Raw genomic sequence first — 16,290 nt, forward strand, 5'->3', positions numbered from 1 at the left:
CTAATTATGACCTTTAAAGCGCTCCATGGCTTAGGCCCAGGGTACCTGCGAGACCACCTACTGCCACCAGTAGCCTCCCATCACCCAGTGAGATCCCACAGAGTTGGCCTCTTCAGGGTGCTGTCGGCCAGACAGTATCGGCTAGCGACCCCCAGGGGGAGAGCCTTTCTGTGGGAGCGCCTTCCCTCTGGAATGAGCTGCCCCTGGAGCTTCGTATAATCCCCGACCTCCGGTCCTTCCGACGCACCCTAAAAAGTTGGCTTTTCCAGCAAGCTGGCCTGGCCTGAACAGAATAAAATAAATAATTAATTTAATTGTTAATTTTAATCTAATTTTTAAAATTGTATTGTTATTAATTGGGTTTGTTTTTGGATACTTTATTTAATTTCCTTTTTAACTTTTGTAATATGTGTTTAATGTTGTACGCCGCCCTGAGTCCTTTGGGAGAAGAACGGCATATAAATTCAATAAACAAACAAACAAACAAACAAAACAATGAATTGAAAATTGCAATTTTATATATAGCTTGTTAGAATTCCATGATTATCTTAAACTAGATTTTTAGAAAAGTAACCCTACTCTGCCTGATGGTAGAATCAGCCCTGCTAATCAGACAATAATCTTGGAAATAGTGACAATTCTAAGTTCCCATATTAATGCAAGCTTCATTGGGCACATTTAATGCAAGATAACACAAACTTCCTGAATTGGCTCTATTGCTGGTGATTTCGTTGACATATTCAAGTGTTTTTTTCGGGAACAATACAGAAGTGGTTTGTCATTACCATCTTTCAGGATTTTTTTAAAAGAAATTGAATTCCCAGAGTAGCCTATAGCCTTAGGATTTTCTGGTACTCTTTCATCTATCTCTGCTTAGATATTCAGGATTAGCTAGTATCAGCTACATGTTGTACCAATGCAAGAATAAAAAAAACAATTATGTATTAATTTGCATGTCTCCAGATTTTTCAAAATGATTCTCCAATTTAATTACCTAATAAAACTATTAACAAAAGTGTATATAATCCACATGTAAAATATGTTGTGGAGAAGGACTAGCAAAAATATGCCTAACAAGAACATATGTGGAAAATGTTTATGTATATGTTTGTAAAGCATATTAAAATTATCAATTGATCGAAGTGGAAAAAATTAATTATAATTAAAAAATATGAAACTACACAAAATCAAAACCAATAGTTTTAGCCATAGTTTTCCTTTTATTTATATCCATTCATTCATTCATTCACCCCCAATTTTTTGGCTTAAGAAAAAAAGAAATGACCCTGATCATGAACATGCTGCATATACCAAATGTCCACTTTATGTGAGGTAAATGACAAATACAAGGCAATGTTGGTGGGTTATAGAGCCTATGCCTCTGTCCAGCAGAGGCCATTCTTCTGTGTGAGTGAACACACCATGTCATCTATCACATATCATTCTCCTCAACCCACACCATCCTGGTTTGTTCCTGGAAGATGTGAGCCCGTACCACTTTTACTAGGTCCTCTGCGCTGCTCCAGGATTGAGGATCTACCCATACCCATGAACAGGGTAAAGTATGGAGAACCCATTCATCTCTCTGACATTTCTTCAGCACCTCAGATTCTCGCGGCCCTGGCTTCCCTAATAGGCTCCTAGAAAGAACACAAAAGAGAAATGCAGCATTAATCATGTAGCTTTTTAGAGACTGATGACATTTTTGTTGATGGAGGTTTAGTAAAGCATATGTTAAGTCTAATGTTCTAACCCCAAGAACTGATGGTGTGATGTAATGTCTAATACAGGGGGCGTTAAACTCGATTTCATTGACGGCCACATCAGGGTGTTTTGACTTTTGAGGTTTGGTGGGTGCGTCGGGGAGCTAAGTTCTAAGGCAGTACTTGCCTGAGACCCTCATTCACTCTCATTATACAGATAATCCTCGAGTTATGAATGTAACAGAGCTTGCAAATTTGATTGAATCACATTAAATGAATGTAATCACCCCTGCTTTCCCCAATGCATTTGTTAATCGAATGCGTAGGTCATTAAAAGCACATGAGGTATCTCAGAGTCAGAGTTGTTCTGACCTAGGCTTCCCAAGAGCATGAAGCAAACTCCTTGTCCCAACAAAAAGCCCTTTTATTAATTTAATGTGCATTCTTCTCATTCACATAGAGCAAAGTCTTTCAGGGGAGTATTTATAGTCACAGACCTTATCTGTCGTAGAGAGCTGCCAGGCCAATATCTGCAAAACTTGGCAAGGAGTCTGGAGAGTCATGAGCCAATTAATCAAACTAATTGTCTCCTGCAAACCCCACTCCCCTTTTGCTCCTCTTTTATTTCATCTGGAAGGGGCCATTCATCATCAACCTGTGGCCTTACTCCCAAGTCAACTCCTGTTCTTCAGCTGTTCCCTTCATCTGGCAACTCTGTTCATGTGCACACTGGGAACAGGCTCCAGCTGTTCGTCTGCCTCACTGTTGTCTGCCTCTGAAGGCAGCCGATAACTGGCAAACAGCTCTGGCTCCCTCTGCCTCCGACACAGAGCTCTCATCAGAACCTTCCCCAGATTCCAGGACTGGCCCATGTTCCTCCCCAACCTCCTTACTGTCCAAATCTGCTGTCAGCTCTGCTGGCTGCTGGCAGGCCATAACAAGAGGACGCAGGGACTAGTGCTGGTGCCGGCCCCATTTTTGCTAGCAGAAGCACTGCAGCCAGTCCTTTGCTATTTCCAGGCCGGCTCTGCGGGCCAGATCTAAGCATCCAGCCTGCAGTCCTTGAGTTTGATACCCCTGGTCAAACTGATCATGAAAGTTAAGGAGGAAACAGTGTTGTTAAAGAAGCAATTCCTTAGGCCAGGAAAGAAGGAAAAGGGCATTCAGAGCAATTCCACCATAATTACACTAGGTAACTGTTGATTGGGAAAATTGCTTTGACAGGCTTTCAGGATTATGTTGCATTACTCTAATAGCAATAAAAATCTTTCCAGAAATCCCAGTAATTCTAAATTTGCAATCCTTGTACTGCTTGACAGATGGGCCACTGTACAAATTCTTTGGCTGCTATTAGCATCAATAATTATATTAGTGCAATATTACAAATTATAATATTGTTATTGAACAATAATAGCTGAGAGCAGCCTTTTGCTCTGACAAGTCAAGTCCTGAAAAAGCCAGAGGGAACCTGGTCATTCATGATATATTGGGGGAGGTGCTTGGCTAAATAGAATATATGTCCCCAAGCAAGAGTATTTAAATTTTGGGAAAGTGCTAGTAAATGTTGCCAATACCGGTACTAAGCAAGATGGATCAGTAGTCTAATTTAAAATAAAAAATAATTTTTATTTCTTATCTGGAGTGGGGTTTTTTTTTAATATAGAGATTAAAACATTTCCATATACAGAAAGAATGACAAGGAGAACTGGCAATAGGTGAGGGATATTTATATAAAGTCAATATTAATTCGTTCAGATCTCTAGCTAAGCCAACTGTTTCTTAGTGCTCCTTCCATGCAACTGTAAATAAACTATAGCAAATGCATATTGTTGAGGTGGCAATTTCCGGACAAAACAGATAAGGACAGTCATATATCATCCAAGGAAAGTTAACTGCTCTTACTCATTGGCTAGATTCATTCTTCATGCTAACTTATCAATTGCTTAACCACAATTTCTTAATTAAGCTACATGTCTGGCTTTACACTTATATTAAACTAAGCTTAAGCCAAGTGTTTTTGTACGTATTTTGTGCTGAACACAGATATCAGAACATCTCTTTCCTTGTCAGAAATATTTGGTTCCCAGCCGTTTGGATCCATCACAACACATATTGAAAATTCAACCTGTTGGCAGTAAGCTGCCTGAACATCTGAAAGTCTGTTGCTTGATGAATCATTCCAGACACTATTTGTACATTTTTGTACATTTCATGCATATTATACTCTTTTCATTCATGCATAAAATGCCATAATGCCATTTGCTATTTAAAGGACCTTTCCACATTAGTCCATGAAATTGAAGGTTTACTATACTACAAACTGTAAATGCCAGGGTATAATTGGTAGTCAAATATCGCTGTTTAGGGTTCAGTAGTAATTTTTCTTCTTGTATTTAATTATATCCAATTCATGGAGACTGCCTTGAGAAGTCCCTGCAGTTTTCTTGGCAAGGATTTTCAGAAGTGGATTGCCATTGCTTCTTTCCTAAAACTTAGGATAGGTGACTAGAGACAGATCTAGAACTCACCTCCTGCTAATATCTAGCCTGATGCCCTCACCAGTCCACCACTGAATATCCTGAGAACTGTTTCTTTTCTAATCACTTCCAAATGTACTGGCTGCAGAACATGAAAGATATCTTTGAAAATGTTGAGTTGAAAACTAGCATGGTTATCACTATGCTATACTGTATTTTTAATTCATCATATTTATTGAGAATTACTTCAACTGCAACGAATACAACCGCCATCCAAATAAGCCCTATAAATTAGTCAAGATGAGATTTGGAAGGGGTGGAGAGAATATTGATCTAAAACGAATAGATCTTTGGTGATGTACAATGCATTGATTGATCTGGGTATTTATATATTTAGGTGGCAGAATGAATTTGGCATGCAGATTTATTTCCTAGCATCCATCTAATATTCATCGTTTGTTCCAAGATCTTCTTAATGAATCTTAGGGTATTAGCAGATATAAAATAGATTCTGCAAGATTAAATTCTGCCCATCCATCCTATAACACTTGTTTGATAGCAGTTTCTCTTCTACCCTTTAGCTCTGCCTTATATTTGGGAAGACAGTTGCTCTTTCCACCCACATTCCAATTCTGAGAAGAGCTTTCATTCATACCTGACTCCTTTGATCTTTTTCTCAGTGACTTTAACATGGATAATGATGGGATATATTTCACTTTTGATTAGGTCCTTTACCAGCTGGACCTCCAGTTCCAGCAGACAGTGTTGGTTCTGTGAAGAAATCCAACAGATTTAGTGATTCAGATGGAAAAGAAATAACCTATTTCAGATTAGTTATATTAAATCAAATCCCATAGTATGAAAAATCATTGCTTTTCCAATAGTAATTCCATTAAAAGATGGCATTTACAACCAACTTACAAGGAAGAAAAAAGAACTGAAGGGCCGAGCCAATTGATATAATAGACACAGTATTGTCTATTATATCTCTACATTAAATTTGGACTCTTTCAGAGACAAAGTGTCTTCTGAGTTATCTGAAGACTAAATATTCCCACAGATGCTGTATATATGTCCCATGAGCTCAGCAAAGGTCAGAGAAAGAAAAAATTAACAAGATGAAATCATGATCTGAGCAGTGCTGGTTCTCACACAGAAATCAGTAACCAGGCACAACTTAATAGGAATTCATTGAACTTCTGCAAAGTGGTTGCCCACATTCTTATGCTTTTTATGTAATTCCATGTATCAGCCACTCAATAGGAGGATTTTAAGCAGGATAAATGTTCTCAATTGTCATCCAGAAGGCTGGGATAGCTTCATCTTAATAAATTTTGGCTTGCTGTCAGAACCATAAGATCCCTGCCACAAATAGTTACCAATCCTTTTATTTGTTACCTTCATTCTATTTTATTGACTGAATGCTGTAAGGTTGTCCAAGATTGGACCACATTTTTCTCCCATTCACACGGGGGGGGGGGGGGTCCCTCTTGTTTTTCTCTATTCTGATAAGCTTATACTAATCTTCCTGAACTGGCATCCCTCTGATGGCTGGTGGATTATATGCACTGTCGTCAGATCCGAAAAGCATACTTTGAGAAGGCTGCTTTATACCTTCCATTGTCTATTTTGCTGATCTTGCATTTTTAATCTACCAGCAAAGAGCCTATGGGCCATCAGTCTCTTCGTGACATTAAATTTGCAACATTAGCACTTAACACGAGCAGTATTATAGCAAATTATAGCCCATTTGTTTAATTTATACAGTTCCCACACTAAAGCAAGCCCATACAACGCATCAAGTCTGAGATCCCAATGCTGCACTGGTTCCAATGCACAAAGGCATGGGTGCAGGGCTAAGCCATTCTCTCACAACCCAACCTACCTCACAGGTTTGTTGTAGTGGATGGGAGGAGTATACACTAACTTGAATTCCTGAACAAAAGGGTGGATATAAATCTAACAAATATAAAATCAATTCACCACCACCACCCCACCTCTCAGTAGTGGGGACTGCTAGTCCCCGTTTCCTTACCTTTTTAATAGCTTCTTGGATCGTGTGGATCATCCCACGGTCCCTCTGAGCCTGAGAGAGCTTCTCAGCATTAACAACATTCTTGGAAGAAGCACAGAATCCTCTTTGGTTTGCAAGGTTATCTGTGAAAAGAGGTGACAAAAAAAGATGGATAATAAAACATATGGAAGGGGGAATAGCACTAAGAAGCATGGGCTGAATGCCACAAAAAGCCTCCAAGTTATAAGTTAAGACAGTCACCCTCAATCCTCCTATGCATCTTTAATCAGAATAAATGGTATTTACTTCCCATTAAGTATTCAGAGGATTAAAACCTAATCCTGCAGTCTGGAATGGAGTCTGCTGAATACTAGGATTGGGGGTGGGGGTGAAATGGGGTTAGCCCAAGACATTTTTATTGTCTTGAAACAAAAGGCAAAATGGGATCATCCCACACAAGGTCAATTGGACACATCTTAAAATATGCAACACGGATGATTGGATAATATCCCATCATATGACATACAAAGCATTCCTGTAAGATAATAGGAGCATGGAGATTCAGAAGAAATGGTTAAGGGGGTGGCATCATTACCAATACCTTTGCTATGACTGCAAAGAAATAAACTGCAGATTAGTTTATTCAGTATTTTAGTTTTTCCTCCAAAGGATGACTCCCTTTATTCTCACACATTGTCATCAGGGAAGGAAAAAAGTTTGTGTTGAGAAAGACAGCAAAAGATAGCAGCAATAAAAGAAAGCTCTTAGAAAGACTGGAATTAATAGAAGACAGGTTGTCTAGATAAAGAATTTGTACTACATCGTAATTTCCAATGTTTTTTGTAAGAAGATCTATGAAGTGAAAGCCATTTTTCTTATCCAAGACCTATCCAAGGATTCTGCTCTCAGAAGGAGTTTCCTATGTGTTCTATTGTGCATATGGTCTAAATATTATCTCAATTGTCCCCCGGCCACGGGTGGATTTCAACCTGCCATGCAAATGATTGTGTTGTGGCCTGCCTGCAGCCAGCAAAACTGGCAGCAGAGTCAGACAGTGAGGATGTTGGAGAGGAACATGGGCCAGTCCTGGGGGCTGAGGAAAGCTCAGACGAGGGCTCTGCATCAGAGGCAGAGAGTGAGCTAGACAGCAGTGAGGCAGAGGAACAGCTGGAGCCTGTTTCCAGTGTGTGCATGTGCAGAGCTGCCAGAAGACAAGAGCAAATAAGAAAGCAGGGTTGACTTGGGAGTAAAGCCACACCTTGGAGGTTATTAGCCTATCCCATAGGAAACAAAAGGGGAGCAAACAGGGAATGGGCATTTGCAGGAAACAATTTGTTCCTTTGGTTGTTTCAAGAGTGGAAAGTTTTGTTTGTGACTATAATAGACTCTGTGCCAAGTGTTGCCTTGTCCTGCATTTGGAAACTAGTTATCTGGCAGCTTGCCAAGTGAGATAGTGTTCATGTTTATAAACCTTGCTGAATTGTGAATGAAAAGAATTCACTGTCACGTAAATAAAAGAGATTTTGCGGGGACCAAGACTCTGCTTCATGCTTTTTAAGGAAGCCTAGATAAGAAAATGTAGCATTAGCAGATGAAGCTCTTAGGAAAAGAAGACCTTTTTGTTGCCAATCTCGCAGGGCATTCAAATGGGCTGATGTGGTTTCTATTTTCTATAAATGAATGCAGTGTCTCAGAATTTGATTTTTCGGGCCCAGATGGTTAACTTTTTGCACTGTGGAAACAGCAAGCATGGGCTGAAATACAAGAGGCCTCCTTTGAAAGTATGTTCTGCTTCTCTTCAAGATGCAGAATGGGGAGCCACTCTCAGAAACAAACAAACTGCTTATGTGCTTCCTAATAAGAAAGGGAAATTACAGATAGTCCTTGACTTTCAACAGTTTTGCTTAGTGACCGTTCAAAGTTACAACGGCATTGCAAAAAGTGACATGACTTTTTTCCACACTTACGACTTGTTTGGCCACATGATCAAAATTCAGACACTTGGCAACTGAATCATATTTATGACGTTGGAGTGTCCTGGAGTCATGGGATCACTTTCTGCAGCCTTCTGACAAGCCAAGTCAATGAGCAAGCCAGATTCACTTAACAACTATGTCACTAACCAAACAGCCGCAGTGATTCGCTTATCAGCTGTGGCAAGAAAGGTCATAAAATGAGGCAAAACTCACTTAACAAATGCCTCCCTTAGTGACAGAAATGTTGGGCTCAATTGTGGTCGTAAGTCGGGGGCTACCCGCATTCCACTCAGAAGTTCACATCCTGGAGTGACTCTGAGTTAGAAATCCTGATCTTCTTGTTGTTGTTGTGCCATATCTGTCATAGGATGTTGGCAATCACGTTGGCCATCCTATTTTTGTCAACAGCCACATGAAAAAATGCTGCTGAGTTCTGTCCAAACCAGTCCCTTAGATTTTGAAGCCATGATGTTCTTCTTCTGCCTGGAAACTCATTTGTCTTCAAACTTTCCCTGGAGGACTAAGTGAAGGATAATCCCGATCTAGGACACTCCGTATGTTAGCTTACCTGCTGGGCTGAAGCAGAAATCATGGCTTGAAGAAGGGAGGCCCAGAAGGTTCCTTAGGAGCAGAGGGGCTAAGCATCCAGGGGAAAGCATGACGGGGCGACGGTTCTGAACCACCACAGGACGGACCAGACTGTATGGCTTTTCAACTCCAACTGTAGGTAGAAGGCAATGATTGATGGGAGAGACTTTGCTGGTTTTCTATATACAAGTTTAGCCAGGGAAGAATCGTGATACCATATAAGGAGGATTCTTGTGTTTCTAATATAGGTAGTCCTTGACTTACAACTATTTGTTTAGTGATTGTTCAAAGTTGCAAAGTCACTGAAAAAAATGACTGATGACCAGTTTCCACACTTATGGCCATTGCAGTATTCCCATGTTTAAAGGTAAAGGTTCCCCTTGCACATATGTGCTAGTCGTTCCCAGCTCTAGGGAACTATTCCCATGGTTACGTGATCAAACTTCAAATGCTTGGTAACTGGCAAGTATTTATGGCACTATAATTATCATTTGTAACCTTCTCAGCTGGCTTTCAACAAGCAAAGTTAATGGGGGAATCCAGATTCACTTAATGACTGCATGATTTACTTAACAACTGCAATGATTTGCTTAACAACTGTCGCCAAAAAAAGCTTGTAAGATGGGGCAAAGCTCACTTAACAACTGCTTTGCTTAGCAATAGAAACCTTGGGCTCAATTATGGTCATTAAGTCGAACACTACTTCTAGTTGTATATCTATTTGCAAAGAAGGGGTGGAGCTGTTTGGGTCATGCATTACTTCAATCACTACTGTCTAAATGCTACGAATTAAAGCAGCCATGTTCCAAGATTAAAAACAAATAAGCAGCACCCTGTTCAACATACATGAAGGAATGTGTGGTACCATGAAGCAAAGATCTACACTCTGGTAGCCACTTGATATACTGAAGTACATATCTATTGTGCCCAGGCAGCAGGTCGAGAGTAACAGGATTTTCAGAATAGTATATTTGGAAAGCACTAGATTGTAGAAACCTCTGAATATGTACATGCATATAAAGACAATGTAAATTGTTCCACTGAGAAATAGTGTATTGCAAGAAAGATCCTAAACTCTCAATTACACATAGTAGTCTACGTTTCCCATGTAGTCTATCTCCCCATGCATGCACACTCACAGACAAAGGTACTATACACACTGGATTTACAACATATTCTTATTTTGGATCTTCATCGGAGCCTCTTCTCCCCAGTCATTTGTGATAGTTATTAGGAGAAAGAATTCTTCATCAACTGAGCTATAATGGCACTGAAAATACTTTCCCGGGAAGATTCACCTGCCACCTAATCCAATGTCTTTCTGGTGCCTGCTGATTTTTCTTTCTATTACCCCTTTAACTTATTTTAGGATGTTTGATACAGTGCATTATTTGTATGCTGATTTTAGAAGACTCCCTGGTTTTACATTTATTTGCGTATGTTAATTATTTACCAGGCTTTTAATATTTTATTGTAAACTGTCCTGATGGCATGATTCAAAGGCAGGCTAAGAATCTTAATAAAGCATCGATTTTTAACTTCTTATGAACGTGCAAAGGTTTAATGTCCCAAAATGTAGAGTACACCTCCTGGTAGGAGAACTGTCCCTGAGACGTTACTAATCTAAAATGGAAGTACAACTTTAAGCTTCTTCCATCTATCTGTGAACGGACATAAGAAAAATCACAGTTCACCTGGGCAAGAGTCCAACCAAGGGTTCTCATCCTGTTTCTTGAATTTCACCAGGCGAAGCTGTTTCAAGGTCCGTTTCTTCAGCTAAAAGAACCAAGAGAAAGGGAGAAGAAAGGAAAAAGAAGAAACACAAAGAATGCTTTATTCAGATGCCAGCAAAAATTACACCCGCATATTTATTATTGGAAGCTAAGTAGACTGTCGTGATGCAGCTCACTGAGAAAGGTAGGGCATAGCACTAGTTTTAGAGGAATCTAAAGAAAAAAAATGTCCATCTCTAAGGAAGATGGGCAAGTTAAGAAATACAAAAGGTAAATAAATAAAGTAGAAAAATTCATATTTTTTCAGCTCCAGAAAGAAAATACACCACAGAAATAACTACCACTAATGTACTACCATACAGAGTTCTTACTACCTCATAAAGTATTTTTACTTTACCAATATGGTAGGAAATCAGCTTTCCGGTTCCTTACTTCTTTATTTTTAACATTGATTATTAATCCAATTCTTGTTATTGAATTATAAGATAAAATAAAATATAAAATAGGAAGCAAATAGGAAAACAGTGGAATAGGAATAACAGATTATAACAGATTATTTATCAGATTCTAACAAATTGGCCCCTGCACTCAACTGAGGATGAAAATGAGTTTATTTATATAGAATAAAGACAAAGTAATAATTCTGACTTTAGTTCAACTGGACTTCATGTGTTATGATGTAATAGATAGAATACAGAACTTAGAATAAAGAAAATGGGTTCAAATCACCCACAGTTAAATAGTTCCTTTGATGACCTTGGGCCATTCAATCTTTACCTCAGCCCATTTCACAGGGCAGAATAAATTTGGATAATCACATTTATGCCAGGTTGAGACCCTTAGATGAAAGAACAGATTCAATTATGGCTAACAACAATAAGGATTTGTACCCTAATAATATGATGTAATAATAAGAAAAAAAGTCCTTCTGAACTTGTATAAAATACTCTTCTCTCGCTGTTCAGTATTCAAGCTACATTTATCTGGGTTAGTGGAAAGAAGAGCAATATTTGCAGTCACCTTTCATTGTTGGTGATGCAGAATATAGATGAGTAAAATTAACCTTCTCCACCTTGGTGGCCTCCAGATATGCTGGATGGCAATTCCAATCAATGATGAACTATTAGTTCTTTCTAGGTAACCCATCCATCGTCCCCAGTCTCTCACTTCCAGCTCACCTTATTCCTGCAGCTTTTCTGCCACATTGCTACCTGTATCTTCAAGAGCTGGTAAGCCCTGAAAGAATGACATCAGTTGAAAATCAGACCCTTGGCAGCCTAAAATGAAACAGAACAAATGCCAAGTACTCTCTAGAGATATCCCAAAACATACCAACGCCAAAAAGCTGTCATTTTTATAATCATTTGGTGACTAAAAGCTATGACTATAGCTCTCCATTTTATATAACACCAGAACAGGAGGTTGTTACTAACTCCAACCCCCATTTCTCATAATGATGTGCTAGTTCCTATTATACCTCCTGGGGAAATGCCTCTTAATAAAGAGCTATCTTGTGTCTTCCATGTAATAGTATTCCACAACAGGGTACCTTAAATTTTCATTTTCAAAACATTATATAGAAGACAGCAAAATAGTTTCATCGGCCCTCCCCTCCATCCTTAAAATGCTGCCATGCATGTCACAAAGCTGGAAGTCCTGGTCTTTTGCCAGCCTTTCTCCTTTGTCCTTTAGATCACAATGGAAACCATTGAGAATCAAGGCTGCCTCTATTTGCATAGATCTACCCTTCAGGTGAAAAGCTGAATTTTATGTTTTCCCATAATACAATGTAACACTACACTAAGATAAAGAGACAAAATCCCAAATGGGATTGGAGTAAGACAGTTACCAACAAAAGGCATCTGAGAGCAATTCCATCTTGTATTTTACACTACAGAAGGATAAAATTTGCTGGCAAATCACCATTTTTTAATCTATGCCTTGAGAGAATGGGAAGTATGACAGGGCTACATTGATTTCTTCCCACCGAATCAGAGGTGGGTTGCGAATCCCGGCGCTAGTGGTTCACTCGTGCCACTACCATTTTGCCTGATCCGGGCCGAACCAGGAGCAACCGAATGACTACCGTAGTAGAGAAATCACTACATTAATCTCGGAGTAATATGAAGTCAGATGATCAGCTGCCTATTTCTGGTATGCTCAGTTTAATGGACCATGTTTTTCCCTCACAGTGGTGGCAGAATGAAGTAGCTATACAATTTAACTTAACCTGGATCCCACCCAAATGTATGAATTGACCAATTTCCCGTTTGTTTAAAAAAATTATACAGCTGCTCATCCTGTGGTACACAATTCTGAGGAGCAAACAACAATGATAAAGGGGGGGAAGTGGTGTGGTCTGTTATTTTCCCCCTTTTGGAGCACAAAATAGTAATTGTAATGCGTGAACAAGGGGCACATGCCCCAGGATGATTACCTGTTGTAGTTGGGTACTGTGCCTTTGTCCAAGTCTCGAAGTGTGAAAGGGTCCACCCGAGCGCAGTACCATTCCAACTGCCCCTTATACAAGGTGTCAGTAACATGAAGGATCTCTCGACACTTCACACATAGAGCATAAGGGTTTGAGAGCTCCAGGAGGCTCAGGTTAGTACGCACATAAAATGAGTCACCAAGAATTTTCTTTCTGGAATCAAATGCTTCTTTGAGAGACTGATAACCTAACAAAGAGAAGAGAGTACAAGAAAGGAAGGAGTTTTTAAGGGTCCGTATAGACCAGCATCCTACCAGAAAATTAGATGCTCTTTAGAGGTGAAAAATAAATAATCAGGTGTTCATTTCTATATATTTTAATGTGGTCAACACAGATACAGAATATATTCAAGTCTGGTGTCCATATGGATCAAAGATGAATAAACACAACACAACACCATATGCTTAGCTACTTACCTCTGAGGTCATGTGAGAATAGAAGAGCAGATGGTTCCTTCCATTGCAACAAGCTTAAGTGAGCAACCTCCAGTGTGCAGTTCTCCAAAGAGAGCCCCTCTCCAGTCACCTGTGTCTCCCTAAGCTGGGAGGGAGGGAGGGAGGGAGGGAGGGAGGGAGGGAGGGAGAGAGAGAGAGAGAGAGAGAAGATTCATTAGCTTCAGAATAACATTTCTGGGCTTAAAATAAATGTTTTACCTTTTTTGTAACTGTAAACTGTACAAGAAATCAAGAGAAGATTGATGAATATAAGCTAGATAGGAGGTTTCCTTAACAGATCTTTGAAATAAGCTGTTGCTGGGTTCTTAGATCTTCCTTTAAACAAGGAATGAAAGTCTTGTAAGCTCTTAAAACAAACAACTCCTCCAAAGTTTTCTCAAACAGGCTACAAGCTGTTGTTTACTGGTGGATGTGTGCTCCGTGCTTGGTTATTTCTGCCCAATGTCATTATATGAGAAAACTACACGCAGGAGAAACTTGTGTATGCAGGCTACATTAACATCAATTTTATTTATGACCAAAAGGTCCAAAATGTTTTTAAAAATGTTTTAAAAACCTTTTGGCTGTAAATAAAATTGATGAACAGCAGTGACTAAATCAGACACATGGAATAATCTAACATCATAAACAATTCCACTTTTATTATTCTCTTATTGTGATGGAATATCTAACAGACCTTGGAAATATAGGAGGAGGAGGAAGAAAGACTATTATAGGAGAAAGATTAAAGATTTAAAACATACCCAGCAGGGCTGTTATAGATTTAGGGGAGGGGGAAATATAAGAAACAGACCCAGAGTAATCCCATCTCAATTATGCTGGGTATTAATTGAGCTGAAGAATTGCTTTGGCAGGTTTTCAAGATTCTGCTACATTATCCTACTAGAACTAAATAAAGTTTGTTCCAGAAATTCAAGTAATTATCTTTTTCTGAATTTGTCTGTCTCAAAGGGCTTGCCACCATCAGGGCATTCTTTCAGAACAACAATCCAAAACTTTGCTCAACAGAAGGTACTCAAATATTGTAGAATTGACTTGCTGTTTTTAAATGAATGAAATAATATGTATTACCATCCCGAGGGAGAGAGAAGGGGAGATAATTTAGTTCAAAATCAAAAATTACTAACTGCGCTAGGAATTCCTCAAGCTAGTATAACATACACTGAAAATCAATCGGTTGCTGAGAGACATAACTTTTAATCTGATACTCAAAGAGAAGGTCAATCAGTAAGAAACATAAGCAACTCCATTATGTTTGGTATAGTCCAATGATCAGAATCAAAAGATAGAACTTGGAAAGGAACTTGGAGAAGTTTTGTTCCCAGAATTCTGTTTTCACTTTGGGGATAAAAACCTATCTAATAAATTTTGCTTGTTTTAGTGCTTTAAAAACATAACAACAGTTGTGTTGGATAGACCAAAAATGTAGCATTCATATTTTGTAATAGTCAAATAGATGATGTTGAGCAACCAATAAGCTTATATATGCTTCATTCAATTCAATGTTGCTTTAAAGTATTAAGGAGTTATGCCTCTAAGTTATAGAATGCAGGAATAATATGCTGGTTTCCAAAGTAATCACTAGACTGAGGTTGCTAACTACCATAGAATAGTGTGATGGTTCCACCACAAAACTGCGAAGCCCTTATCCGCGCCGACATAAGTGCGGAGGCAAATCCGCGGCGTCCAAAGTGCTAAGAAAAACACGACCCTACCGCCGCGACAACAGCGCGGCGACAGAAGGGCGTTCTACATGCTTCGTTCTTTGCCTCTAAAGGTAGCCCTCCTCCTCCAGCTGACAGCGGCAGTGGGCACGGGGCAAAGCAGGCTGCCCAGCAGCAGCAGCCCGTGGGAAGGGTCCAGCTCAGTCGCAGGGGGCAGCAGGAAGCCCGCGGGGGGGCGAGCGGGGCCGACGCCGCCCGCCCTGCCTCTTCCTCGGGGGAGGCGCCGGCGGTGGTGGAGGACGCAGCAGCGGCGGCGGCTGAGGCTCTCCCGGGGCCGGCGAAGCGGGCTTGCCCGGCGGAGGCAGGCCGCCCTCTTCTGTTCTCCCTTGTTGAGGAAGAAGAGGGCGGCCTGCCTCCGCCGGGCAAGCCCGCTTCGCCAGCCCGGGGAGAGCCTCAGCCGCCACCGCTGCCGGGCCCCCCGCGGGCTTCCTGCTGCCCCCCGCGGCTGAGCTGGACCCTTCCCGCAGGCTGCTGCTGCTGGGCAGCCCACTTTGCCCCGTGCCCGCTGCCGCTGTCAGCTGGAGGAGGAGGGCTACCTTTGGAGGCAAAGAACAAAGCATGTAGAACGCCCTTCTGTCGCCATGCTGTTGTCGCGGCGGTGATGACGCGCGGTGATGACGTTGCGGCTTTAGCGACGCGGTTTAATCACCGCTATTTTATCGTGCCACATAGTGTGATTATGTTTGCGGTAAAATAGATCTGTTGTACTTATACCATATTGGCCAAAATGTGCAAAACTGATTGTTCTTATCATTAGCAAGGAAAGCTACATGTGACATAGAAAAGGCTAGCAACTTCATCTAAATTTCTTTAGATTACTAAACAATATTCAGTAAAAGCCCAAATTAACCAAATCTATGATGTGTGATGGAAGTTAGTATATTTGGGCAACTTTGCGATAACCACAGCACATAAAAGACTATGAATTAGAATATATAAAAAATAAGCATTAACATTTATATCAGAAAGTATGAATTGGTTTCATCTACAGTAGGTTGCTATGTGTGCATAGGAAGTTTGGAGTCCATAGATTGTTAATAATTTTAATGAATTGTGTTAATGTGAGAAAAGCAGAAGAAAAAGACTTTGGTGGAAATTGTGCAATATTCTGAATGAGTGTGATGCATGA

The 16,290-nt window shown here is 40.1% G+C and overlaps 1 protein-coding gene across 4 annotated transcripts in view; it reads right to left on the bottom strand.

Moving 5' to 3' along the window:
- Positions 1–500: 500 nt before the first annotated feature.
- CARD10 (caspase recruitment domain family member 10) overlaps positions 501–16,290 on the bottom strand; it is a 48,101-nt gene continuing 32,311 nt past the window's right edge. For all 4 annotated transcript variants that reach the window (XM_087723161.1, XM_087723162.1, XM_087723159.1 and 1 more), the window contains exons 15-22: positions 13,399–13,522; positions 12,929–13,169; positions 11,670–11,727; positions 10,453–10,534; positions 8,739–8,891; positions 6,216–6,337; positions 4,836–4,951; positions 501–1,640 (exon numbers count right to left, since the gene is read on the bottom strand). In XM_087723161.1, the coding sequence (XP_087579287.1) occupies positions 1,433–1,640; positions 4,836–4,951; positions 6,216–6,337; positions 8,739–8,891; positions 10,453–10,534; positions 11,670–11,727; positions 12,929–13,169; positions 13,399–13,522 (1,104 nt within the window). In that variant the 3' untranslated portion in view covers positions 501–1,432. The remainder of the gene's footprint in view (positions 1,641–4,835; positions 4,952–6,215; positions 6,338–8,738; positions 8,892–10,452; positions 10,535–11,669; positions 11,728–12,928; positions 13,170–13,398; positions 13,523–16,290) is intronic.

Source organism: Thamnophis sirtalis, unplaced genomic scaffold, assembly GCF_051295495.1.
Source record: "Thamnophis sirtalis isolate CommonGarterSnake01/CBP01778 unplaced genomic scaffold, rThaSir2_p1.2 scaffold_9, whole genome shotgun sequence".
In the NCBI taxonomy this organism is placed as follows: domain Eukaryota; kingdom Metazoa; phylum Chordata; class Lepidosauria; order Squamata; family Natricidae; genus Thamnophis; species Thamnophis sirtalis.